Raw genomic sequence first — 26853 nt, forward strand, 5'->3', positions numbered from 1 at the left:
TCAGAACCAAATTTCATTATTTTCAGAACCAAATTTCATTATTTTCAAATCTTCTGGCGACTGGGTTAGAGAAGAGTTGTACAAGTGAAGACATCACCTTCTACAATTGTGCCTTCTGAGTCCTTTATACTGTAAATGTGGAGAATTTTGTTTTAATCTCTTGGAATTTGTGGTTCTGCACAGTAGTGTAGTGTCCTGTTGGATCTGGGAGAGATTATTCTCCGACTTTGGACAGCCTCTTGTGATCTCCCTCTCCATGCTCTAGCCCTGCACTCAAAAAAGTTATTTGGGATTTTTTGTCTTTAAATAAAATCTTTTTTTTCTTTTTTTTTTTCCCCTCAGGAAAAATATGAATGTGCTTATAAACGGGACAGCATTAAAATTGTGACCCCAGACTGGGTAGTGGATTCTATAACTGATAAGGGTAAAAAAGAAGAGACTCCTTATCATCCTCGTTTGATTATATACGAAGAGGAAGAAGAGGAGGAGGAAGAAGAGGAGGAAGAAGCAGAAAATGAAGAACAAGACTCACAAAATGAAGCTAGTACTGATGAAAAATTATCAAGCCCAGCATCTTCTCGAGAAGGATCACCTTTGGGTGATCAAGTTTTCTCACCAAAATCTACTACTGCTGACAAGGCAAAAGGGGAACTGATGTTTGATGATTCTTCAGATTCCTCTCCAGAAAAGCAAGAGAGGAATTTGAACTGGACACCAGCTGAAGTCCCACAGGCATCTGCAGCAAAGCGTAGGTTGCCTCAAGGGAAAGACTCTGGGTTAATTAATTTGTGTGCCAATGTCCCACCAGTGCCGGGTAACATTTTACCTCCAGATATGAGGGGCAACCTCATGGCTTCGGTACAAGGTGCCCAAAGTTCTGACCGACAGGAAATGATGGCCACGTGGAGTCCAGCCGTGCGGACGTTAAGGAACATTACTAATAGTGCTGATATTCAGCAGATTAATAGACCATCAAATGTAGCACATGTAAGTGTTGGATTTTTCATTTATAAGCTCTTGGACTTTTTCTTAGGAGCTATCGTATCCAAGAACTTCAGTTTCCTTTTCTTGTCCTTAAAGTGTCCACAGTTAAAACTTAGAGTCCGAAGTATTGGAGTTGTGGCCAAATTCGTAACCTCCCCGTTATAAGTAACTTCATTCCTAGCAGGTTCATAGAACTAACAATGCAGTTGGAGAAAATGTTTGGAAGAGTACAGCTGTGTTTAACTACAGCATGGTTTAGAGTTTCAATAATGATTTCTTGGTAAGAGCAAAAAGGAAAAAGCATTAATTTAGAATTATTTTGCTAGTTCAGGAAACCTGGTTTCATACCCTTCAAGCTTTTCAGTCAGTGCAAGGAATTATTTGTGCTATAAACACATAAAACTGTGAAATTGATTGTTCCCAGAGTAGGTTCGGTTCTAGATTGTTGTTCTGCTGGGCATCATTAAGTTGTTATATAGTATAGCCAGAATTATGATGTAGAAGTCCAGACTTACACCTTCTTATGCCACTTGTGTATTGAAATAACTGCAGCTCTTGTATTGAATTTACTTCTAGAAGAAAATAAAAAAGCAAGTGAGCATGCTGCATTTGCAGCATTGAAATCCTTAGATGTGTATGGTAAGGGAGCATGAGAAAAGTAAGTGCTGGTAATGTTGGACATTTAAGTAATTGAATTGGTGCCTTTCTTTGCGTGTTCATCTGATGGTAAAACTTTAAAAGGTGCCTGAGTAGTACAGTGGCTTCTAGCCAGTACTGAAACACAGGGTGTGGAATCCCTCAGAAATGTTGGTCCTTTGCTGTCTATATGATTTCTGAATATGGAGTGAAAATACAGGCTTCATTTTAAATCTTAGTTCCCTCTTCTCAGTGCCTGAAATTGCTTAAGGGCTGAGACTTCTGGGTAGAGGCTGAGCAAAACCACCAGCGTTGAGCATCAGATCTACAGCCCGGTCACTGTGCTATCAAACACACTTTGTGCAAGTGTTTCTCTGTCAGTGATATTTACAGAGCTCCAGGGCAGCTGGTGGTGGTTTGGCTACACTCTGTTCTCCCAAAGTCTGTTGGAATAGCAGTTGGACTGGTGTGCAAGGGCTTTGTAGCTGTGGAGGTCACTGTGCCAGCTCCAGCACCTGGAGAAAGACTTTGCATCTTATAGTTGTGAATCTGCTTCCTAGAGGGAGGAATTACCAGTTCTACCTTTTTGCCCTATAATTTCCTTTGTCCTCTGTGTCCTGCATGAGTCCAAGTCTCGGTGCACAGTCTTGGAAAGTTAGTGGTTTATTTGAACCTCAGATTTCTGCAGAATGGCAAGATCTCTAGTAACAAGGCATTTTGCACATACAAAGTTACTTTCTGAATATAGCTCTAGGATACTTTTAAAAGTTTTATTCCTTTATTTTGAAATAAGTGTCCTGAAGCTTCTGTAATTTTGACTTTTGGGGCTTTTAGTGGAGAACAGCACCTCACACCGTGCCACGGAAACATTCTTTTTTTTTGTGTGTTATTTTTAGTTAATGAATGTTTACACTGTGGTGCTGTCAGGACATGAACGATGGGCAATGCATTCATAATCATGGTTGTACATGTGTGCTGTACCAACCACATCAGAATTACTCTGGGTGACACCTGAGATATTTTGATGGGTATTGTAAAAACACTTGAGCCACCTCTGGTGGAGAGTTGATGGACATCTTGTTGAGAGGATCCAGTTAATTTGCTTTGTGCTTTAGTGATGGGCTTTGATACCTCTCTCACACACATTGCTGAAGGTGACACTGTGTATGTTGAAATAGGATTCACCAAAGCTGATTTCATATTTAAAAGGCTTTATGAATGGCAAGTCTAGAATTTCCTGTCGCTCCTTCTCATTTCTAATAGGTAGTTTATATTAAAATATTTTAATAAATATGTAGCACTCATCCTAATCTATTAGAACTTTGCCTAATTTTCTGTTTTCTGATTCTTTAAGAATTCACTTGGTAATTTGTGTCTGCTTAGTGTGAAATGATTTCTCTCTTAACAGTGAATTGTAAATCTAAAAATTAAATTAAATTCCAGAGTACTTCGGCACTCTATATGAACCTAAAATCTATTATTCTTAAGTATGGGTAGGTTAGGTTCTTTTTTTTCCCCAAGAAACCATTAGTGCTCAGCAGGTCAATGTTTTTTTTGTTTGTTTTTTGGAATTCTGATTGAAAAGCCATATATTCCTGAATTAGTTCAAAACAGCACTAATTAATGAAGGCATCATTAGCAATTTTCAAGTGAAAGTAAGGCTGTGGAACTAAAATCTTAATAGACTAGCAGGTTTTTTAAATTAATATTACAGTTGATCAGTGTAATTATTCATATAGTGTTAAGAGTCACAATACTGTTGAAGAAATCGTCAATAATACAGGGATGGGTTTGAATCTTAAATTTTGCTAAAATGTGCATTGCCTTTTATTAGGAGCCACTTGCAGCTCGATGCTTTTCTTTGTGTAAGTCCTGTCTTTTAATTTTTGCTATTAGCAGTTAAAGATTTGTGCTTAATTCACAAATTATTTAAGCATAGGGTTCATTTCTTTTAGGAATTGTATTTTCCCAGTAGTTCTTTAAATAGTTTTAAAACTGAATGACAACCAAAAGGTCACAAAACTAATCTTTGTTTTTCTAGATATTACAATCACTTTCAGCACCTACAAAAAGTTTAGAACAACAAGTAAATCATAGCCAACAGGGACATCCAAATGTGGTGCTGTTTAGTCAAGTGAAACTAACACCAGAGACACATTTATTGCAGCAGTCACATCAAGCACAGCAGCAACAGCACCATCCTCTTTTACACCTTCAACCTCAACAACTCATGCAGCTCCAGCAGCAGCAGCAGCAGCAGCAGCAACCCCAGATCCCCCAGCAGTCTTTCCAGCAGCAGCAGCCTCACCAGTTTCCCCAGCAGCAGCAAGTCCATCAGCAGCACCAGTTCTCCCAGCAGCAGCTCCAGTTCCCGCAGCAGCCGCTCCACGCGCAGCAGCAGCTGCACCGCCCTCCGCAGCAGCTCCAGTTCCAGCAGCAGCATGTGCTGCAACAGCAGCTGCAACAGCTGCAGCAGCAGCAGCAACAGCTGCAACAGCTACAGCAGCAGAACCTGCAGCAGCAGCAACTGCAACAGCAACAGCTGCAACATCAGCAGCAGCAACTGCAGCAGCAGCACTTACAGCGGCTGCACCAACAGCATCAGCAACAGCAGATGCAGAACCAGGCTGCACAGCACTTGACTCAGACACCTCAAGCACTACAGCATCAGCTTCCAGCCCAGCAGCCACAACACCACCAGCAGCAACAACAACTGCAGCAGCAACCGCTTTATGGGCACGATCCAGCAGTGGAGAGTTAGTAATTATTGCCTTCTGATCCTGGAAAAAAGTTGTTAATGACATGGGCTAGAATGTCAGAAAGTAGTGCTGTGTTTGTAGGATGGGATTGTAAGAAATGCCATTCATGGCTCAGAATTGGTTTTACTAATTTTTAATACTTAAATAATAAGTAAGGATGATCTGGCAATCTGAAAAACATGAGAGCGCTGAGAACGTTCTCTTTTCAAATATATGCACAAGTACATAAATTACACTATCAGTACAGTGTTAGTCTATGCACACTGTAATTGGTTTAGTTTTTTATTTTCATTTGGAAGAGGGGAAGGGGGGGAGCTTTCCAGCAGAATAACAACTGGAAAGACAGGCAAAATTTTGCAAATACTAGTAAATAATGAAGATTCAGTATCAGAAAGTTGTCACACATTGCTTTGAATTCTGTCCATGCTAGTAGAACTGAAATATTTATGATTGTTTTGGCTATTCATAGCTAATCTTTGTAAAAGAGGAAGTTGTCTTATGTTTTCCTTTTGGTGACCCTTCCTTCTGCCCCTTTAGCCTCCCTTCATCCAAGGAAAAAAACCACCCAGAACAAAATCAATCCCCGGACTGAACTGTGCCTTTAAGGCTTTCAGCTTTGAAATGTTGCATCCTGCTTTTTTCAAGGAAGTCCACTTTAAAATTGAATGAAGTTTATAACCTGGTAATAGGAAAAGCTTAGTGTAGCGAATGTGTTCTGAGATTAACTCTTCAGACTTGTAAGTATTTAATTGTTTGTTCTTTTGTGTGCCAAACTATTCCAGTTCCAGAAGAGTATTTCCTACTGGGCTGTGTCTTTGCAATTGCTGATTACCCAGAACAGATGTCTGACAAACAGCTGTTAGCGACCTGGAAACGGGTAAGATTCTGCTGTATTTTTAAAAAACTATAACATAATGTCATAGTGCCTAAATTTGAAATCACTGGAAGTGTGTCAGCGCTGTTCACTTTTCTTTAGGCACCCTTTGGTGTAATTCTTCTGTTACAACCTAAAATCCATTTTTCAACTGCTGCTGACCAGAAAAAGTAATAAAAATGCTTTAGGTGTGCAGCCTGGTTGAATTAAGTCTTCAGTGAGAACATGAGTTAAATAAGTTTCAGCCTTAATTATTTCCCAGTTATTTATGCTTTTAATCAGGCAGCTGTAATACAGCAAATGTAATATAGCATCACTATCTGTCTTTAACTTGATTGTATAAAAAGACTCTTTTTTGCATATAATTTTGGCATTTCTTAGCCTGTGAGGTATCCACCTGAGTGAATACGATGGAAGAATAGAGTGTTTCTATTTTTTTGCCAACTTCTATTTTTCAGAAAAATCTGATTGTATCCTTTCCTAAATAAGAGGACTTTGATGTTCTTCAGAAACTTCTGATGGATTTTATAGTTGAATTTTCCCTACAATTTTGCATAATCAAGTAAGCTGTTGACATTTTTAACAGCACTTGTGTTTATTGCTAAGATAGAATTGAATAGTTCATGAAAAATTGTTTAATAGTTATACTGCAAAAAAATAAAAAAAGTGAGAATTTTTTTTTGTTTATATATCTTTATTTTGTTTTTTTTTTCTCCATTTACTCTAAAAAATAGACTTTTTGTTCAGAGAAAAGCTGCATATTTAATTTTGTTTTTAGTTTCCAAAAATGTTCTTAAGCTAGATAACAAACCTGGTTTTGGGGGGTAACTTTTCAGTGAAATGGTGCTAATGGTGGCAATGTCCTTAAGAGTAGACTTTGATTTCAGACTTTCTGTTTCTTAAGGTAGTTTAAAAATTGTTATACATTAGAAGTTCTGGGTTTGCTCTCTTGCCAGATCATCCAAGCACATGGTGGGACAGTGGACCCTACTCTCACAAGCAGATGTACTCACCTTCTCTGTGAAAGCCAAGTCAGTAACATGTATGCTCAGGTAAGCAAACTGGTAGCCTATATTGGAGCATACTTTCATTTTATTGCTGGAATAAAGTTCTCTGTGTGCTTCATGCTTAGATTGCAAGTACAAAGTTAAAAGCTTTTCGTTATGTGCTTTTTTATGATTTTTGGGTTTTGGTGTGCAAACTTTCGTAGTGCACATAGCAGACTTACTCCACTAAAAAAGACTCTCTGAGAAGGAGCATCCTGAAAAAGTAGAGAAAAACAAACAATGAAAATCAAAGCTTTGAGTTATAAAAAAAGTGTAAAGTAAAATGAATGTGTGCTTTGGGTTTTAAAAGCTGTTTGTGCTTCACAGGCTTTAAGGGAAAGGAAGAGATGTATTACAGCACATTGGCTGAACGCAATCTTGAAGAAGAAGAAGATGGTCCCACCTCATCGAGCCCTTCATTTCCCAGTGGCATTTCCACCGGGAGGAAAGCCATGTTCTCAACATGTAAGAAGGAAAAGCTTACTTCTAAAGAATGCTTCCTTTATTGCCTGCTTCGTTACATGAGCAGTATTGAAACAGAGCTAGAAAGTGCTTGCTCGAGGAAAATACACATTTCTTTTGCCTTGGAAGAAAAGCTTCTCTTAATGTCTGAGTACTGTGTTAACATGGTTTGTGCTGCAAGGTGGTTTGACTGCTTTGCAAGTCTCATTGAGCTCAGAGTGGTCAATGGTAACACCTGCCTTTGGGGGTTACTCTCTCAGACACCAAGGGGCAAAGATTGCACGAGTGACACATAGCAAGATGGCAGGAATCCAAGCTGCATAGCTTTTTACCAACAGCACATCTAACAGTATGTGCTGCCTCTACCATAACCCAATATTTTGAGAGCATTTTTTTGAGGGTTTTTATTTTTCTGGGTCAATGCTTAGCAAATATCAAAAAAGGAAGCCCATGCTGCTAATCAGAGAATAAGAAGCCGCACTTCCAGTAGCCTGTGCAATGAGGAGCACTGGGGAAGTGGAATTTTGTGGGGTTGAAAAACTTTAGTTCATTCAGATGCATCTTAAAATACACAGTGCTGTATAAAACAAGGTGTCCAAAATATGTCTTGGCACTGGATTTCTTCATGCTGATTCGGACATACAGGATGATGGCCTGTTCGGAAACACATAAGAAGAAGTACAGATTTGGGAAAATTAGAATATAACAACATGCATGTGAACACAGTGGTTAGTAGTAAATGTAATATGTAATGTAACAAACATAATTTAAACAAAATTACTGTTGCCTTTTCCTAAGGAAAAGGAGAGAATGGCGCAAATGAAAACCTGGCAAGATTAAAAATAATGGAAGATGTGGAATTATAGTTCACCACCTATGAGCAGCTGGCACAGTTTATTTGGCTTCATGGCAGAATAAAGCACAGCTTTCAGGAGATTTTAAAAAGTATAGTAGAGCAAGTAAGGGTAAGCATTTCTCTGCCTGAATATAAACAGCAGCAGAAGGAAGAGGTGAGACATGTGAGAAGCAAATTAGCTCTGAGCTCTTTTGTAATAAAACTACAGTCTCTGTAAATGAGAAAAAGATGACCAGAAGAATGGAAATTATTCTTCCTGAGTCAGTACTGGTGCTAGAAACCTGAAATTTTTAAGTGTAAACAAATCACTTTTAAATTGTACTATTTGTACACAGTATACGCTTATATGCCACACTTATGATACTCTGTGTCTCACTGTAATGTAAAAATGTTAGTAATGGAAAAATCTTTTCCACAGGAGTATTCTGTAAGTACTGTCCATGTTCAGGTATTTGTAACTGTCTCCTTCTGTCTGCAGATAATCTCTGTGACAGGATTTGTTGACAGTGACAGAGATGACCTCAAGCTGATGGCCTACCTAGCAGGTGCCAAGTACACGGGCTACCTGTGCCGCAGCAATACAGTTCTCATCTGCAAAGAGTAAGTGCTCTATCAACAGTGCTCACCTTCTCAGCAGCCTGGTGCCAGGCAGTGCTTTCCTGGATGTGAGGTGATGGCTACAGCTCATTGTGAGAGTGTTAATTTTAATCAATTCTGCAATTTCATAGCAATAAGCTTAGTGATGTTGTTTATTGCACTAAATTACAGCACGTTATCTGATAAATTTGACCTTCTGAAGACAGGCGAAAGTAATTTCTGATTTTGCTATTTTATAATATTCCATAAGGGATGCTGAGTCTTGCATGAACTATAAGTAAAATATGTGGGTTTTTTAAATGTTAGAGGAGGGAAAATGTAAATCCAGGTCTAATTTGATTCCATTTAGGGCAGAAATTCTCCTCTAATTGACTTGCTCTAGCACACAGAACAAAAGTATTTTTCAGACTATCTACTCTGTCACAGTTAGAGCAGATAACAGAAATACTGGCATTTTAGGTTTATTATTAGAAATTGCTGTTTCACCTATTTCCTTGCAATACAATCCTTTCTCTTCACCTCTGAACAATAAGGCCCAACGGGTTGAAGTACGAGAAAGCCAAGGAGTGGAGGATCCCGTGTGTGAACGCGCAGTGGCTCTGTGACATCCTGCTGGGGAACTTCGAGGCCTTGCGGCAGATCCAGCACAGCCGGTACACGGTGTTCAACCTCCAGGATCCGCTTTCTCCCAGTCAGCACCTAGTGCTCAACCTCCTGGGTAAGAGTTCCAGTCACAAAATCCTGCGCTCTGTAGCATTTATAAGTGCCTGTTCAATCAATGGGAGCGTGTGTCCTCTGTTACAAATAACTTGGCAATGGTTTCATTTTTGTCCTCTTCTCCATTCCACAGATGCTTGGAGAGTCCCACTAAAGGTGTCACCAGAACTTCTAATGGTATGTTGAGTTATTGTATATATAGAGCTATTTTGATAAGATTCACTCCCTAGTGTTTTTAACATGTAAACACATGTAGGTCGTGTGAGCAACATGTCAGAGAGACTTACACAGACCTGTACTGAAGCTCCTGGTGGTACGTTCTGCTAATGTTCTCTATATTTTATTTTGAGACATCTGAGAAATAATCTTTTGCAGAACTAAGAAATTGCAGTGGGTGTACAAAACAAAGTTGCTGCTGAGACATCTTGGGCTAGTGCTTCACTCTTCAATTTCTATATCAGACCTCTAGAAAGGGCTTAGTATTTTTTGAGTCAGTACCTCACACTGTGAAAATGAGACCACATAAAGGTTTTTAAGACAGAACACCCAAAATCAGTAAGAATTTTGTTAAATACTGATGAAATTTTAAAGAGGATGGATAACGTAAATTAAAGGTGGAACTACTTTATATCGTCTCTTTGATATACACTAAGAACTAAAACCATGGGCTTATATACCATGTATTTTAGAATTTAAGCATATACCATGCATTAAAAAGTGTCCTGAAATAGTGGACATGAACAAAGAAGAATTGTACCTTAAAAAAGATACAAAACATATAATTTTTGTCATGTAGGGTGTCTGTGAAACATGCAAAACATGAGATAGATGTAAGAGATGAGATGGAAACTGCAGCTTGTGCTGAATATGTAGAAAACTACTTCAGTTTTTGTATTGTAAATTTTCCCATTTCAGATTTATACTTGATAACTTTTTCCAGTGTGTCTTCATGTAGATAGATCCCAGTTTAGGCTGGTGAACTTTCAGTTCATTTGTACAGCAGATGTGACTGTCAGATAACATTTTATGTTGCCCAAAAACATTTTACCACACCTCTGGTGTTGTGGATCACTTGTATCTCAGTCACTCTGTAAACTCTTCAGAAAAGAGGTGCTTAGTAACTCTTATAACTTAATTTGTACTAATGCTTTAAATGGGAATTCAGCGCACTGTTTGTTGCTTTAATACCTTTCAGCTTTAGAAACAGCCACTAATGTATTCCAGACCATAAGTTTAAAGCGTTTTTCTTACAGACCCCTGTGGAATTGTTTTGTGGCCCCATAGGAAAGTAATTTTTAAAAAACTAAATGCTTTTAAAAATTTGTGTTCTTCATATTTTCCTGAAGAAGAATACATTCTACTGTTGCAAGATAAAAAGTCCTTGAGGAGATTCAGTATGCACTATTAGTATTTAATATAGCTTTTAACTAACTCTGATTTGGGTTTGTTAACCACCACCCTTTGCATCCACACTACAGTTGAGCTCATTTTAGAATTGTACACCTGCCTTCTTTGGGAGGTCAGTCAGACCACGTAGTGGTCAATGTCTTGTCTTGTTCTGCCAATGGAGATACCTTAGGGGTCAGATGCCTAATTTAGTACTTCCCCTTCTGTATTTACTATATGGGGACCCTTCTTGCCCATGTGAAGTGGGAATTTTGTAGCTTAGATTGAAAGGGACTTCTGGTGACAATCCTGTCCAGCTGCCCTCAGGGTGGCCACACAGGAGGAATATGGTTTGGAAATAGAAAATGCTGGGCATGTGGAAGTGCCAGACAAGGTACTTCACTGCCCACTGTAGGCATTTCTGTTTGTCCTGGGATTTGAGGTCCTCTTGTGAGGACAGTTGTCTTGTCAGACAGAGTTGATGCCACCTACCTCTTGCATTTTCATGGTTGAAATATCTATCAAAAACTGGATGTGTGCACTGTTCTTTCCAGCTGCTCATACTAGCAGTTGTCTGGCATAAAAATGCCTGTCCCTGAGAGCAGGGAACAAACCCCTGTGGCCTGTTCCTCCCAGAGGAACATCCTTACAGTAAGACTGGAACAATGCTGCCTGTCTTTTCTGGTTCTGTACCCCTAGCATCCCTAATTAAATTTCAGGTGTCGATTTGAAGGTTAAAAAGGTTAAAACTCCTCACCTGGGAGCTGTGGTTTCAAGTTTCTCAGGCCAAGGAGAGCCTAAAAGCTGCACAACTTTACCCTGAGCACATGCTCTAGAGGCTGATCTGGTACTGGGGAGTGTCTATCCAGTTTCTGTTTATGTAGTTAGGGAACATGAGTTTAAAACAGTATTTTTTTGAATATTACCACTCCATGATATTTAGCACCAGGAAGAATATTGTAATCTTCGTGTATTTAACAAATGGGCAGGCTTTTCAGTCTCCTTCTCATTTAATTCATTGGGTTTTCCATTTATGTTTGTCTGTGTTATTTAAAAGAAAAAGTCCCACAATATTTTATTTGGTGTACACTTACATGGTTATGCAGGTTTGTGGAGAAGCTTTGGTCAACACCCAGCTTTGCTCTGGGGGCAGGTTGTGTAAGCAACAGGTGCACCATGTGTTCATGTCATTTTCATTTGTTTAATTGTCTTTAATATAGTCTAAAATATGGTTGTACAGCTTTCCTCTTTCGCAGTAGAAGTTTCCCTGCTCAATTCAAATATAAACATGCACATGGTCTGATTTCAGGGGGTGAGGTTGCCTTTGAAACCAAAGCAAAATGAATCCAGTCTTCAGCCGTCTTCCAAAAGAGCAAGGTAAGAACAGAGTAGTCAATGCCCATAGTCCTTAATTGACTTTTCTTTGGAAGTTTCAACTGGCCATCCACTGCTTCCAGCCTGGGGGCTACTCCTTGAAATAACTTACCAGTGTTTTTTGTATGTTGCCAGCCACTCAACTGGCAGGAATAAAACAATAACTAGAGAATGAAGTAGTAAGAGAAGTGGGAGAGAACAGAAACAGGAGAATTTGCCCTGTTCTCAGCATGGTGATTTTTTTCTTCAGAAAAAATCCTGCCTAATTCTCATTTATCTGGGTCATTCCATTGGTAAAAATTGCAAGAGTGTGCTTGTCTGATTTCAAAATTGTAATTACACAGCTTTGGGCCCAAACATCACATTCTGCTGTATTTCCTGTGTTTTGTAGGATTGAAGACCTACCACCACCTACGAAAAAACTCACCCCCGAGCTGACACCAATGGTGCTCTTCACAGGATTTGAACCTATGCAAGTGCAACAGTACATTAAGGTAACTTTCAAGCTTATCTCTTGTGAACTACGTTGAAACATTTGATACTTTTTTATTGATGTTGAATTTTTGCTAAGACTTGATTAGCATATATCTGGTGGATAAAACCCTGTGCTGACTGGGCCTAGGTTAAAGTAAGTTTGTGAAATGAGTTTATATGAAATGAGTTTTATTTGTTCTGCTTTAGTTAACTACTTCATACTAATGCGCTACTTGCTTCTACTTTCTGTATGATCGCTTTAAAAAGCAAAAAAGCCCTTTACACATTTGTTTTTAAATCATCAAACTTCGTTACCAAAATTAGGTGAGAAAAGTTGTGATGATTGTGCTGGATAAGACCCAAGTTTATTCTAGTGGAATTGCTATCTGTAGTGCCAAATGCTTCAAAGAAAGCTGATAACAAAGCTTATGGCAGGTGTGAGAGAAGTTCCTACTGAGGTTTTGTTCTGTTCCCTAATAAAGCTGTCCCAAAACTTAACTCTAAATAATGTACAACATTCAGATAATGAGAAGTAAATGAGGCCTAGTTTGAGTCCACTACATTTCTTAGAAATATGCACCACTTTGGCGTGCTCAAAAATATCTAATACTTTCTTTATTACGCTTAAACTTTTCTTTTTTTAAAGTAGTTGGACTTCGGAGTTTTTTTCCCCTTGCAGTGTTTGCATTTGAAGCTTGATATTAAATATTTTGGGATAGAAAATATTTTTCAGTGTATCCCATAAAGTTCCAGTGTCAGCTCCTCACTTTCGGTCATGTTGGTACCAGGTTAATTATATAGAGAATCTGTTTTGGTGACATCTGTTATGGCTCACAAATATAAAAAATTAACTTCAGCCTCAGGGCTTGTGAAGTTGAATCTAAACCTGGCAGTGCTGATGCCATCAAGATTTTGCAGGGTTTGGGGTTGGATACTTCTCATATCTTCTTGAGATGAAGGGGCAGTATTTTTACCTGTGTGCCCAAAGGGTTCCTTGCATGTCAGAATGGAAATCTTGCAAGATCTGCACTCATAGATATAAGTGATTGAGGTGAACATAGAAATAGCAGCCTTTGCCTTTTATAGGGGTACAAGTGTACTGCTTATACGTGCCCTGAAGGAAATAAATAGTGGAGAGGTTGAGTCATTGAATAATACTTTTGTGTGTCATCTTTATGCAAACCATCAAAGCAAGCATGGTAAAGAAGAGCTTAAAGCACTGTCCCTGTCTGTCCTGTGTGTTCATCATTATCAGAGCAGTAGAGTACACAGGGCTGCCAGAGACCTCTCAGGGCTTCCAATACACCCTTTAGGCTTTCTTGCTTGGGGGACTCCCAATGACTGATGTAACAGAATCACCCTAGTATGTTAAATATTTATACTTTAAGATATTGGTGAGGTATTTATTTATTTGTGCAAAACATTTGCCATAGAAAATCAGAAATCCATAGTGCGTAGTTACTAAGGCTGTCCAAATATTTTTTTCATATTTGAAATTTTTAGAAGGGGAGCATTCTACCTCTTAACACCCATGGTAATCTGATGTGCTTCACCAGCTGATTTACTTTATTATTAATCCCTTCAGATAATGACTGTCTTAACTGACAAGATAGCAACTATGATGTGTTAGTTTGGGTTTGGTAGTTTAAACCAAGGAAAAAGGAATAGTAGCTCAGTATCATCAAAAATACATTGGGGAACTAGTGTATTTAAAGAATATGTGTTTTGCATGAGATGCTTTTCAAAGAAAAGACTAACAAAATGAAGTTTGCTGTAGCTACAGCATTTATTATACCTTCCACAGAAAAGAGTAAACTTATTAAATACTCTGCTTACTTCAATTCAGTACCATGTTTCACTTAAAAAAGATTTTCATTTGTAACTTATAGTTATTTCCTTGCTAAAAAAAAGCACAACCCAAAATCAAAAAACTGCAGAAGTAGGAAATAGCTTTCAGTCTTGCCAGGTGATATTTATGTCTGGAAATACCTGGATTTTCAATGGCTCTAAATTCTGTCAGAATTAATCAAGTTTAGAAAAGCAATTGACTGTAATACAGAAATCTATATTTACTGTTTCATTAGGAGCTTAGTTTTATTTGATGGTGATGTTATGATTTTTTATTTACGTTTTTCCTCAAGTTATTTAACAAATCTTTTAATTTGTGTTTGGTACAACTTTCAGAAACTGTATATCCTTGGAGGTGAAGTAGCAGACTCTGCCCAGAAATGCACCCATCTAATTGCCAGTAAAGTGACCCGAACTGTCAAGTTCTTGACAGCAATTTCTGTAGTCAAGCACATAGTAACTCCAGAGTGGTTAGAAGAGTGTTTCAAATGCCAGAAATTTGTTGGTAAGTTAAATTAGTATCAATTCCTATAGTAAACTTAGGGTTCATTGATGTATTTAAATATACTTTGCTGTTTCGACTTCAGTGTTTCTTACTGATTTTCTAAAGAGTTCAGTTTTTGAAAGCAGAGATTTTAATTCTACAGCAGGTCTGTCATTGTTCACATCTCTTGAAGAATGTTGTGCAACATTTTTAAATAATTATATCAGCAGCTGGTTTGTATTCCACTTGAGTTAGAAGGTTATGTTAGTATGGTTGGGTAAAGCTGTGGCTTGATTTTTTTTTTTTTAAACAAGTTGTCTTTCAACAGAACATTTTGTTTCATTTAGTTTTCATTTGATTTGATACAGTTTCTTTACCTTAAATGAAAGAAAACATACTTAAAAGGTTTTCTTTAGGATGATTAAATATTGGATGTTGTTAAACCTTGTATTTCTTTCTTGTGTAGCCAGTTTGTAGATTTTTACCTGTAGTTGCATTATTTAGCTTTTTTAAAAGCTGATTATTTGGTTTATGGCTGTTTTGTGCTTTTTATATAATTTGTTTGTAAGAAGAAAATATATAACATCACTACCTAACCATCATAAAGACTTAAATCTATAGATAATTAGCTAATAAAACCAGCAAACATTTTTATAAATCTCAAGAAGGCAATTTGCTTACCTCAGCATCAGTGAACTGAGAAATCAATTCATTTGGAAGCTATTTTAGAAGATGAAGAAAGTCAGGGAATTTAGGATGACTGTTTTGATCTAGTACTTGAAGTACTTTACTTGTCTATTGAAATTGAGTTGATTTGTAGCTAATGGGCTACCTCCAGTTTTGTACCTGCTACAATGATGGAAAATGTGGCAATTGTTTACAAAAATTGTCCTACTAGTTTTCTTTGTCTTTTGGAAGAGTATTAACACCATCTGTTGCAGGTCATCAGAATTGCCCTTGGAAAGACCAATTTGTTCTCCATATAAAAATACATTTTTTCTTTATTCTTTGAGTTTAGGGGGTTTGAATTAAATTGGATTTAGAAATATGTTTGACATAGATTTTTGTGGAAAGATAAAGACTGAAATGCTATCCCTAATAAAAAATGAAAAAATTGGCTGAATAACAGGACAAGTGAAAGAGATGGGAAGATTTCTGAGCTCTCATAGGTTGTCACAGTAATTTGAACTTAATTATTCTGCTCTTTTGTTTGCACAGACTCAACAAATAAAAGCTGCAAGCTCCTCCAAAGTTAGAAAAAGGGACTTGATAGGACAGTTAGGTATGCAAGTGTAAAACAGTTTAATTCTCCAGGTGATTGCGGGTAATTGTTGTAAAGACCATAATAACAGAAGGTATTGTAATCATGTTAAAATTATAGTATATTTTCTGTTCAGAGCCACCCTGGCCCCCACGGATCACTGGTGGGTCACATGAATGTTTGTGTTTTGTGTGTTACATCCTAAGTCTTTCTTTTTCAGATGAACAGAACTTTGTGCTCAGAGATGCTGAAGCTGAGGTGCTTTTCTGCTTTAGTTTAGAGGAGTCTCTAAAGAGAGCACAAGTAGCTCCACTGTTCAAGGTATGCAGTTTAATACTTGCATTTAATACTTGGAGTTTTTCAGCCTGGTTGTTTCAGCATTGGGACCACAGGTTTTATATCTGAAGGCAATAAAACAGACTGGCATATAACAGGAAGCATTTGTTGTAAATTTTATTTTTGACTTTATGCCTATTTCCTGCCTAAGCATCATTGGGGTGGATATAAGTGGAGTAACTGGATCCTGGTGGTGTGAGCAAAACATGCTTAACTTATTACCAGTATTTGTTCCCTTACAAAATTTATAACGTTGTTCTATTACTTGTGAAAAGCCGCCTATGGAAGGAACCTTCTTTCTTTTCTCTTTTATTTTTTACACCAGCCTGGTAGTCAGAGCACTTGCCCATGAAAATGGGAGTCTGAGAGTGAGTTTGCACTTCAGTCTCAGGGAGTTCTGGTCTGATTCTTCTTGGAGACACCACTTTCCACCAGGCTGTTTGCTGGGATGGTGCAAGATGTTTTCATGCCCCTGGTTAAAATTACGTTGCAGTGCAGAGAGGTATCTGGAGATCTGAGCTGCTAGAGATTCTTCAGCCAAACTGAATTTCAGACTGTTTATTGAGGCAAACCACCTAAAAAGGGTATTTTTTCAACCTGTAATGAGTAAGAATCTACATCTTTTATTAAGTTTGAATGCTATGTTTTGCTCAATTTTGCAGTGTAAATAGCAAGGTTTTTTCTATTTTCTTTATTCCTAGCTGGTAAGCAGAGATAATCTACTTTATGATCTGATCACCTGTAGCAGTCTGAGCAAAGTAGTAGGATAATTTTTGTCAGGAAGTAATAAATTGGCTGTTAGTTGAAAGGTAAAAGTTCTTTTGTAACACTTGAGATGTCCCTGTGCTTGAAGAACAAAGGAGCATTGTTGTTCTTACGTGTCTTACCACATGCAATTACTTTTGGTTTTGGTGGGTTTTTTTGGAACCATAGTGGTCATTTGAAGGTCTCCTGGTTGTTATTTTACAGTTGTTGAAATGGGCACACCTATACTTTTCAAATTTATCAAAATTGTGGGTTTGCCCCTCCAGGGGAAAACATCAGAGGCAATTAAGGACAACTCACCAGCTGATGGATCTGTGTCCATAAGCCTCCATAGCCAACCCCAGCTTACAAAGCCTGTCCTGTTGTTGTATAAGAGAGGAGTCACATGACAATAAAACTTCACATGTTGCACAAATCAGTTATCAAAATAATGTTTTTTCTTGTTCTTCTTTTCCTCTTTTTAGGGAAAATATTTTTACATTACACCTGGAATTTGTCCCAGTCTTTCCACCATGAAAGCTATTGTGGAGTGCGCAGGAGGAAAAGTATTATCTAAACAGCCTTCTTTTCGGAAACTCATGGAGCATAAGCAGAATAAGGTGTGTTGAGTGTTGCTTTCTGAAATTTACTGGCAATACCTTCCCATGTTGCTCTGAGCTTACCATTAGTTTCTTTTGTTTAGAGTTTGCCGGAGATAATCTTGATTTCCTGTGAAAATGACCTACATTTATGTCGAGAATATTTTGCAAGAGGCATAGGTATGTGTAAGCTTTCATTTAATTCAAATAGCATAGCTGTTAATTTGTTTTTTTTTTTCCTTTTTTACAATTATTATTATACAAGTATGGAGATTCTTGAAGCTTTCAGATAATAATAGAGGAATATGTGGACTATCCTGCAAACCATGGAGAAATCCGAGCCAGCTGTTTGTTAGGTATTTTTAATGGAGGTATTGTGTAGGCAGGTCACTGTGAATCTCTGGAAGAGTGGGATTGAACCTGGGGCTTCAGTCCTGTATGAGGCAAAATTACCTGTTCTGTGCTTTAAGCCCAGAAGGCAACTAAGTAACATACCCTGGCTCCCTCTCCCCCAACACTAGAGAGAAAGAGAATTGAAAAAAAAAATAAACATCATGGGATTAAGATAGAACAGTTTAATAATTGAAACAAGATGCTACTAATGCTAATAACAACAACATTCATCATCATCATCATTACTAATAATACTAATTAATAGTATTGATTATAAATTAATACTGATACTAATGACAATACTAATGAAAAGGAGAAAGAGGAATAAACCCCTAGAGACAAAAGTGATGCACAACACAATTGCACTGTTGTTCACCATCCACTGACTGATCCCCATCCCATCCCTGAGCAGTGATCAGTGGCTCCCAGTGTACATGTACTGGGCATGGCATTCTGTGGTGTGGAACATCCCTCTGGCCAGTTGGGGTCAGCTGTCCTGGCCATGCTCCTTCCCATCTCCTTGTGCATCTGCTCCCTGGCAGAGCACAGGGAACTGAAAAGACCTTGACTTAGGGTAAGAACTGCTCAGGAACAGCTAAAACATCAATATGTTATCAACATTATTCTCATTCTAAATTCAAAACACAGAACTGTACCAGCTGCAGAAGAAGAAAATTAACTGTATCCAAGTAAAAAATGTGATGGCTCATTGTGGGGTTCTGGTATTGGTGGGACAATACCCCTTATGTCTTTGCACGAAGGGCAGAAAGGTCCAGTGGCCCCTCCTGACACAGCTGCAGAAGGAGGCAGAATGTCTGTGTAGGGTGTAAACTTATGTTTTTGATATTTCCAGATGTCCACAATGCTGAATTTGTCCTGACTGGAGTACTTACTCAAACACTGGATTATGAATCATATCCTTTTTGTGTGAAAACTGTCTGCTGCTTAGGGAAGAGTGGTTTACTAAAAGTTTTTTAAATTAGGAACAAATTAATTTTAATTTTTTAGGATATACAATGTTTACTTGATAGGAGGGTAGTTAAACACCCAAAACACTAGTTTAAATTCAAAATGGAATTACTTTTTGATAGGAAATACTTCAGGGGAGGTGGGAGGTGGGTTGTCATGAAGGAATAGGGGTAAAATATTGGGCAACAGGGAAAAAAAAACTTGTCACTAAGGAAAATACTTGTCAGGAGTTACTTCAGATGAGGAAAATAGTTTTTTACTGAAGAAAATTATAGACCCTGTTTGATAAATGCAGTGGGGGGACCAGTGAGGCCTCTGTGTCGTTATAAAAGTTGTATTTTGCAGTCATTTCTTACAGTTGTTCTTTCTTAACAAGCATACATATAAATTTACTTGATGCATAGTAAAATGCCTTACTGCTTCGGAATCCTTGGAGCCTTATATCTAGCTGTTCAGCCATTGTACAAAGCAACTAGAACTTCCTGTGGATGCTGTTTTCCAGCTGTTTTTTCCTAGGGATGATGAGCGGTTTAAAGCAGGGAAGCAAAAATAAACTGCATCTTTTTTAGGATGTGTAATTTTATTATGCTGAAACATAATTTACTATGTTTTGTATTATACTACCATTTTAAAAGAGCCCACTTTAGGTATCATGATTAGCCCGTTTTTAAGCATTTTAAAATAAATTATGGTACTTCAGCCAAAAGTGTAATTTGGATGTAAAAATGAAAGGGCTTGCTATCTATTAAATTATGGATGTCGAAGATGAAAATGTTTTGTACTTTATTTTTATTTCTTATACTCTATTTTCTTTTATATTGATATTTTGCCCACATTTGAAATAAATGTACTTTTAAATGTTTTACTCTATATTTTAGTGGTTGTTCATTTTTTTGAATACTGTGCAGCGATGGCACTCTGGTAAGAGTAAATTACTCAAATCTTTTTCCAAGCAATGTGAAATTATTTTAAGCTTATTTTACCAGATATGTTTTAATATATGAATCCCAGTGCTTTAAAGGGAAATAGTTGTAAATGTATATATGTGTTTTTACTGAGGCAAAGAAGCAGCTTGAAGGAAGGAGAAACTACAACCCTGCCTATTACACTGTTGTGATAACCTTTTGTTTGTATAGTGAGTTTTACTAAATAAATATTAAAAAGTCTCCTGAATCTATATTCAGTTGTATTTTCTAAAACACACAACAGTTCTAATAATCTGACTTGACCATTTTTATCAGTTTAGAGTCCAGTAGATAAAAAAGTGATCCTGAAAGCATTTATTCTCTGATCAGCAAGGCATTCAGCTCTGATGCCGTACAGACAAGTGAGTATCTGCACTCCCTCATCATGGAAATTGCTCGTTTCAAATCTCTCTTTTGTGCCATGGCTTAAAGTGTAAATCCAGCTGGTGCTGGACCACTGATTCTCCTGCCTTTCTCCCAGTGCCTCAGTTCAAGAAAGAGCTTAAGTGAGTGACAAGTTCCTGCTGTAAGAACATAGTGTGGTAACTGTCAAGATAATGAAGTCCCACAGAGGTCAGCACTGTGCCTGTTGCCTGTTATTGCTGGGGCTGGTTCCTCAGCTATTTCCATATCCTGAGCTACTCCTGTATTTGGCTTTTCTGTTGTAAGCAGTGAAGGGCTGTGTGAGGATCACAAGAATGGTAAAATTTCTACCAGTGAGACTTTTGGTCAGGTGACAAAACGTGATAAATGAGAATGTTGTGCTTTGGCTCAAGGTGGTTTTGGGTGAACTGAACTTTGGGTTAACTGAAGGTTAAAAAGGTGTGGGAAAAAATGGTACTTTATCACAAATGCCCTTTTACTTGTTATGTGAGTGTTTTGTGCTTTTTTCGTAGTATGACATTCAGCTCTCCATTTCCTCTTCATTTCCTCAGTTTCCTCTTCATTACGAGACAGATTAAGGGAAAGTCTGTAACGCAGAGACCTGAGGTTGGAAGTCCATGACATGATTTTATGCTTTAACTTTTAAAAATAGTAAAAAAAGAAGGAGCGACTGCAGTGGGAGTTAACTGCTGGTTGATGAGTTTTTGTGCAAATGACTTAAATTGCTGGGATATGCAGACCTGGCAAGTCTGGTTTCCCTTTACTGTCAGTGGAGGGAGAGAACATCTCTAAAACCTAACTTAAAGAGCCCTGCAGAGACCACATCTCGTAACAGTTCAGCAGACTAGTTTAGTTACCTACATCTTTCAGAACACAGAAAATAAGTAAGATGAATCCCACCCTAAAGAACTTCAGTGATGCATTGCCTAAATACTGTTTATTAATGGAGTACACCTTTTTGGTTTCCACTTCAGAGTATACTATTGAAATTATTGAAATCTTTGTTAATCTTTGTATGGCTTGAGATTTTCTTTATTGCACCAATTACCAGGTTGCAGGAAGATTTTGGGGTGCCTTTTTCTTTCAAACAAGTATCAGCTCTTGCAGCTTTTGAATGTTTGGAAATGTTGTGCTACGCAAAACTTAACTTGAATATGTTACTTTCTACCTGTTGTGCATTCAGCATGTCTTTCTGCCTGCCCTACCAGCCATGTGTCACCCTGTCAAGTGTAAATGCTCGTTTCAAAGAGACACAGACATGTCAGGAGTTCAGCTGTCCAGGAAATCAAACTCGAGGCACATGAAATTGCAGGGCTGGTTGTAGAAGCCATCGAGACCTGGAAAAACAGATCAGTGCAAGATGAGACTCGGCCTGAGGGAGAGGCAGAGAGAAGCCAGGTTTGGATGCATTGGCAGTTTCAGCCTCAGAAGCATAAACTGCTTGACTCCATAGTCCATTTACCCTCACTAAGAGTTTCAACCTTTTTTTTAGGATTAGCTTCACAGTGAAGAAATGTTAAGGATATGTAATACTTTTGCCAAAGGCTACTAGAGTGAGACATGTGAATGCAGTAGCATCTGAAAGGTGAATTTCCTTATGAAAACCATCCAAAATGCTGTCAGGTACTGCATAGAGAAGCTTGAAGGAAACCAAATGCGATCATGGAACAAATGAACCCCGTGGGAGACACGAGTGGTAATGCATCTGTTTCATCATCAGTGGAGACAGTGTGTTTATTTAGCCAACATACAAGTATGACTGATTTTATTAACCTTTCAATTAGAGTGAAAAACAGAACCTGCCAAGAAATAGTCTTTCAAGAACCACAGGAGCTGTCCAGAGCCAACTGGCTTGCACAGATGTTACTGTGCGTGTGATTAGGGATAGAGAAAGGATTTGATGAAGTATTCTGGTACTAGGAAGCTGTTAGGAACACGCTTTTCCCCTAGTGGAAGATTGTAATACTGAAGTGTCTTATTTGATCCTGTCCTCTCTACTCGGGAAAAATGTTGTTTTGTTGCTTGCAGAAACATAAGGTCCATAATACAGACTTGTGTTCTTTGCAGAAAATCTGCCCTGATAAAGCAGGTATTTAAAGGTAAATATAGAACCTGTCTGTAACAGCAAAGACTTTCCATCAGTTAGGGATTTGCTGGAAGTCAGGGAGACATGGTCTCTGCTTGTCACCCTGCAGCTTTCTTTGCCATGAGTCATCAAGTAGCACTGTAGAACAGAGCTGTAGAAGTACAGCTGAAACACGCCTCTGGAGGTCAAGTTTTCAGTATCTTGAAGGATGAAAATGCCACAACCTCTGTGGGCATCTTGTTTCTGTTTTTTACTACCCTCAAGGAAATAAATAAACCATCCTGGTATTTAACCAGACAATCCATTGTTCCACAAGTGGCTGTGGATGCTCATTTCATCCCCATGTCCCCCAAGCAGAGTCTGGCTCTTACCTTCTTTCCCCCCTCACAGTAGGTAGTCACAAACCATCGGAAGTCCTTCTGTTCTTAAGGCTGAGCACACTCAGCTCAGCCCCTCCTTGGGTACTGTGTACTTACATCCCCTGATCATACTGACGGTCTTCTGCTGGACTTGCTCCAGTAAGTCCTTTTCTCACTGTGTGGGGAAGCCCAAAACTGGTAAAAGAGAAAACAGGTCCTGGGTGCCATGGCCTTTATGTGTCTTTAATCTCTAGGTCCCATGCCACACTGAGCAGCAGACTTGCCTTTTCTGTTCCTTTTTTTTTCTCTTTCTTTTCCTTTCCTTTTTCTTTCTTTTCTTTTCCTTTTTCTCTCTTTTCCTTTCCTTTGTACTGCTGATGTATGTACAGAAGCCTTTTGTTCTGCCTTTCACACCTCTTGCTAGTTTGTTCTTGGACTGAGCTATGTATAAAAAAATCAACTGCACTTCAAGGCGTGTGAAAGCTCTGAGCAGAGCAATAAGCACCTGAACGATTGTGTTTAGGAAGATTGTGCAGCTTTAATCTTTAGGCACCTCTACTATTAAAATTCCATCAAACATATTGTAAGCATGTTTTAGTTAGTTTGTCTTACCTCAAAGCAAAAGGGGTAGATGAGGAGACAGCTCTGTTCATTTTTATGTTTTATGTTTAAATATCCTGAGGCTTTAGGGGGCTTACATAGACTAAAGTATGTTAGGTAAGAATTACTCTCTTAATGGATGGAAATTAAGATTGAGAGAAATTTACACTGGGAGTGGTGAAGCAGAGAGTAAAACCCAGGCTAGCTAAATTCGAAGTTCACATCTTGGCAGCCAAGGGAGCCCCACTTCCCTTCTCTTTCCCTCTGCCTGCCTTGTGCTGCTCATAGCAGGAGTGAAGAGATACCAAAGGAGCAGAACCATGGAACAGCAGCAGAAGAAAGAGAACTCACACGAATAACACAAGGGAAGAGACAGGTTGACCCCTCAGAACAAACTTTTACAAGTGACTCCAGGGTTTAATAGGGGTAAGTTTTCCTAGAATTTCTATGGAATAGCATTAATGCACAAAAGTGTTAATAAGGAAGTTGCAGATGCTTCACTTTACCTGCAGGGCTGTGAAATCCAGATGGGCTTATGTCCCAATAATTTCATTTGCTAAAATTCATTCTGCGGGCTACATTCTGCCTCCTTCTTGTTTGTTTCTTAGTCTTCAGAATGTCTGGTAGTGTTTAAGAAAAAGGACTTTCTAGCTGTTAGGGTTTCTAAATGCCTGAGCCTGGCTGGTGCTGCAGATGGACCAGCAGTGCCTACCCAGCCCATTCCATTCTGATGCGAATGATGTCACCATCCTGAACTTGCTGCCCATCCAAGCTTTTTGGAAGAGAGAGTAGGATCCCTGTACCAGCTGCTAAGCATGGAGTGGGTTAGGAATGTGCTGCCATTTCCTTAAAAAAGCGATCCAGTGTCTCTTTGAAAAACAATAAGCTCCTCCCGAGGGAAAGGCATGCTTGAGAAGCTTCCTCAGTGGGATGCAGGAGCTTTCCCCAGAGGACTGAGCCCTCAGGAGATGCTCAGAGCTCTGCTAAGGGAATTTTAACCTGCAGACAAGTGTGAAGAGTGAGTGATGCTTGGGAAAATACTCCCACCTTTACCAATAGGGTACATTCCTCTGATCTTAAGCAGTTTTTTGTCAGGAGACCAGGCTGTGTCTGTCAGAGAGGAAGCATCAGTAGCAGGGAGCACCCCGGACAAGCCACAGCTTTGAATGGGTCTGCGTAGAGTGCTTCCTTGTAGCAAGCTACACCAAAAAGAAAAACAAAATAATTTATTTTAAGCTCAAGAGGCCAAATTTTATTATTATGTCAACCATAGACTTTAAATTAAGCAGCTACATCAAAGAGATGAAAGAGAAGTTTCCCTCCCTCCTCTCTGTGACTTTATAGGACTGATCCTCACTCATTTTCGTTTAACTTGGGGTGTTGGGGACAATTGCACAGTCCTTTCTGGTGACAGGAGGTTTGTCCTTCCAGATACTGAAAATACATTAATAAGCAGTGATACATCCTCACCATTTTCATGGCTTTTGGGATTTGACATTTAAATTTAATAAAATCTCAGACTTTTATTGACAATAACTATGTGATACAGTCCTTTCCTGCAGTACAAAGAGACTTTGTGGGAGAAGACAGAGAAATGTCTTTGTCACTTGAGCTGCATTTGGGAAGGCTGGGTTTACCCTGGGGCCCAAAAGAGGTGAAGGCCACCAGCCTTGCAGAGGCCAGGCTGGGGCAGAGGAAGGAAAAGGAGCTCAGTGATAACACCAGATGAAGTCAGCCAGCCTTCCCAGAGGAAGAATTGCTTAGAATTGTCTATGTTCTGTTAAAACAATTAAGTATTTCAAAGGAGTAGGTGGGAGAAGAGTGTGATTTTTCACATGACAATTGTGGCTTCCATCCTAGCATGGAGAGAAGCAGACTGGAGCCCCCAGGCCAGCTTGGAGAAATCTGAATTGCAGATGAGTCAGGAGGAGTTGAAAAGTCAGGAGCACTGTGTGCTTCAAGGCCCTGACAGATGTGATGTAAACCAGATGTGACTTCCTTTTGTCTGCAGTGACATTCTGCTGCTCACCTGGGGAAGTGCATCCACAGAGCCCTGTGGTGGTAACTCACCCAGCACCCAAACCTGAGTGTTGCTGTGGCTACAGAGATACTACAGACAAGTGCTGTTCTGTGGTGGAGGGACTCTGCAGATGTGAATGAAATGCACTGGGAGGAAAAAGGAGGAATCAAAACACAGAAATCTTCCTCCTCTTCCAGCATCCTTTAGGTGAGGGGCTTGACAGTTCGAGTTCACATCCCTTAAGGGGAGAACTCAGAGGAGCTGTGGTCCAAGGCGGTTTAAATCACCTCTCCAGCAGAGTTTCAAACACAACAAACCCATCTGACTCTGCCTGAACTGAGTGAGAGCGAGACTCCCATCTCCCTGGCAATACCAGCAGTGAGTGTGTTGGTCAGTCCAGTGCTCTTTCCCCTCTCATTCCATGCTGCTTTCACCCCTGGCTCCTTCTTTTCCCTCTCTGCCCAGAAAAGGCTGCAACAGCCATGAATTTAACTTTCCAGACTCTCTAGCTGCTGTCGGGCTGTATCCTGCTTTACCTGGCCTCCCCAGTGCCACCATCTTTGTGACCTAGCACAATGTAAAAACTATCCAGGATATTAAAAATGCTACTGAGGGCATTAAAAGCAATATATTTTGTGTCCTTGGCCTCCAGTCTGTCTCTAAACCCTCTCATTTCCGTCTGTGCACTTCAGCTTTCCATTCCTCACATGAACATGTGGTCATGGCACGGCTCTGGAGCGGAAATAGAGCATTTGGTCACCAGGCAGCTTCTCCAGACTGTCTTTGCAACGAACACCTCAACAAGTTTGTTTTGTGGAGCCTTTCCCTCTCTGTCAGCAGTGACTGATATGGCTTCATTTCCTCTCTTACCATCCCAAGAAGTTTTTTATTGTGAATTGCATTTCTACTTCCGTGGAACAGACAGTATAATAAAGTCTGGTTATTACAGAAGTATCTCTCTTCATCTTGAGGACAGAAGGCAGGTAGAAGAAAAGAATATCTGTAAACTGCTCTGATTCACTTTGCTGTAAGGTACCAAAATACCTGAAATTCAAACTGATCGAATGCAAACTCCATCAAAGATCCATTTGTTTACATTTGTGGTGAAATGCCAATATGAACAAACCTTGGAAGCACTGTTACAGCTGTGATGACACAGAAATCTAGGAAAAGCTTTACAAGGAGAGGCAATATCTTCCTAGAAGAGATGATCAAAGTGGCCAAGCTGAATGTCACCCGCACCTGGAGGGAGGCTTTTGTGATTGAAAACTCTCTTTTATCACCTCTCCCAACATATTTGCTCCCCAAGTCAGCGAGCTGGGCTGTGGGAACCCCTGGGATCATCAGTTGCTCATGAGCAATATGGTGGTGAGAGAACAAAACCTGTCCAGGGGCTGGAGCTGCTCTGCCTTTCTCTGCAGATCATTTCAAATGATGAACTATTTACAGAGCCATTATAAAACCCATTCTCATATGGATGTGAGACCCAGGGACTTTGTAAGAACCCAGAAAGGTATAAGGGCTAAATGAACTGTTGAGATCAATAGCCGGGTCAGCAAAAGGCAAGGGAATGCAAGAGATGTGATGGGATGTGCTGAGATGGCTCCCAGGAACAGAGCCACTCATCCTCAGCCTGCAGC

At 39.2% G+C, this 26853-nt stretch overlaps 1 protein-coding gene across 1 annotated transcript in view; it reads left to right on the forward strand.

The window, feature by feature from the left end:
* Positions 1-19948, forward strand: part of PAXIP1 (PAX interacting protein 1) — a 35102-nt gene extending 15154 nt beyond the window's left edge. Inside the window, exons 6-21 of the mRNA XM_027686964.1 lie at positions 343-987; positions 3662-4376; positions 5162-5256; positions 6210-6305; positions 6627-6764; positions 8096-8217; positions 8748-8932; positions 9065-9108; positions 11627-11694; positions 12083-12185; positions 14350-14518; positions 15979-16079; positions 17324-17458; positions 17542-17617; positions 18684-18744; positions 19181-19948. Of these exons, the coding sequence (XP_027542765.1) occupies positions 343-987; positions 3662-4376; positions 5162-5256; positions 6210-6305; positions 6627-6764; positions 8096-8217; positions 8748-8932; positions 9065-9108; positions 11627-11694; positions 12083-12185; positions 14350-14518; positions 15979-16079; positions 17324-17458; positions 17542-17617; positions 18684-18744; positions 19181-19196 (2769 nt within the window). The 3' untranslated portion in view covers positions 19197-19948. The remainder of the gene's footprint in view (positions 1-342; positions 988-3661; positions 4377-5161; positions 5257-6209; positions 6306-6626; positions 6765-8095; positions 8218-8747; positions 8933-9064; positions 9109-11626; positions 11695-12082; positions 12186-14349; positions 14519-15978; positions 16080-17323; positions 17459-17541; positions 17618-18683; positions 18745-19180) is intronic.
* The last annotated feature ends 6905 nt before the right edge of the window (positions 19949-26853 follow it).

This window comes from Neopelma chrysocephalum, unplaced genomic scaffold (genome assembly GCF_003984885.1).
Source record: "Neopelma chrysocephalum unplaced genomic scaffold, ASM398488v2 Primary Assembly neopelma1_72, whole genome shotgun sequence".
NCBI lineage: Eukaryota > Metazoa > Chordata > Aves > Passeriformes > Pipridae > Neopelma > Neopelma chrysocephalum.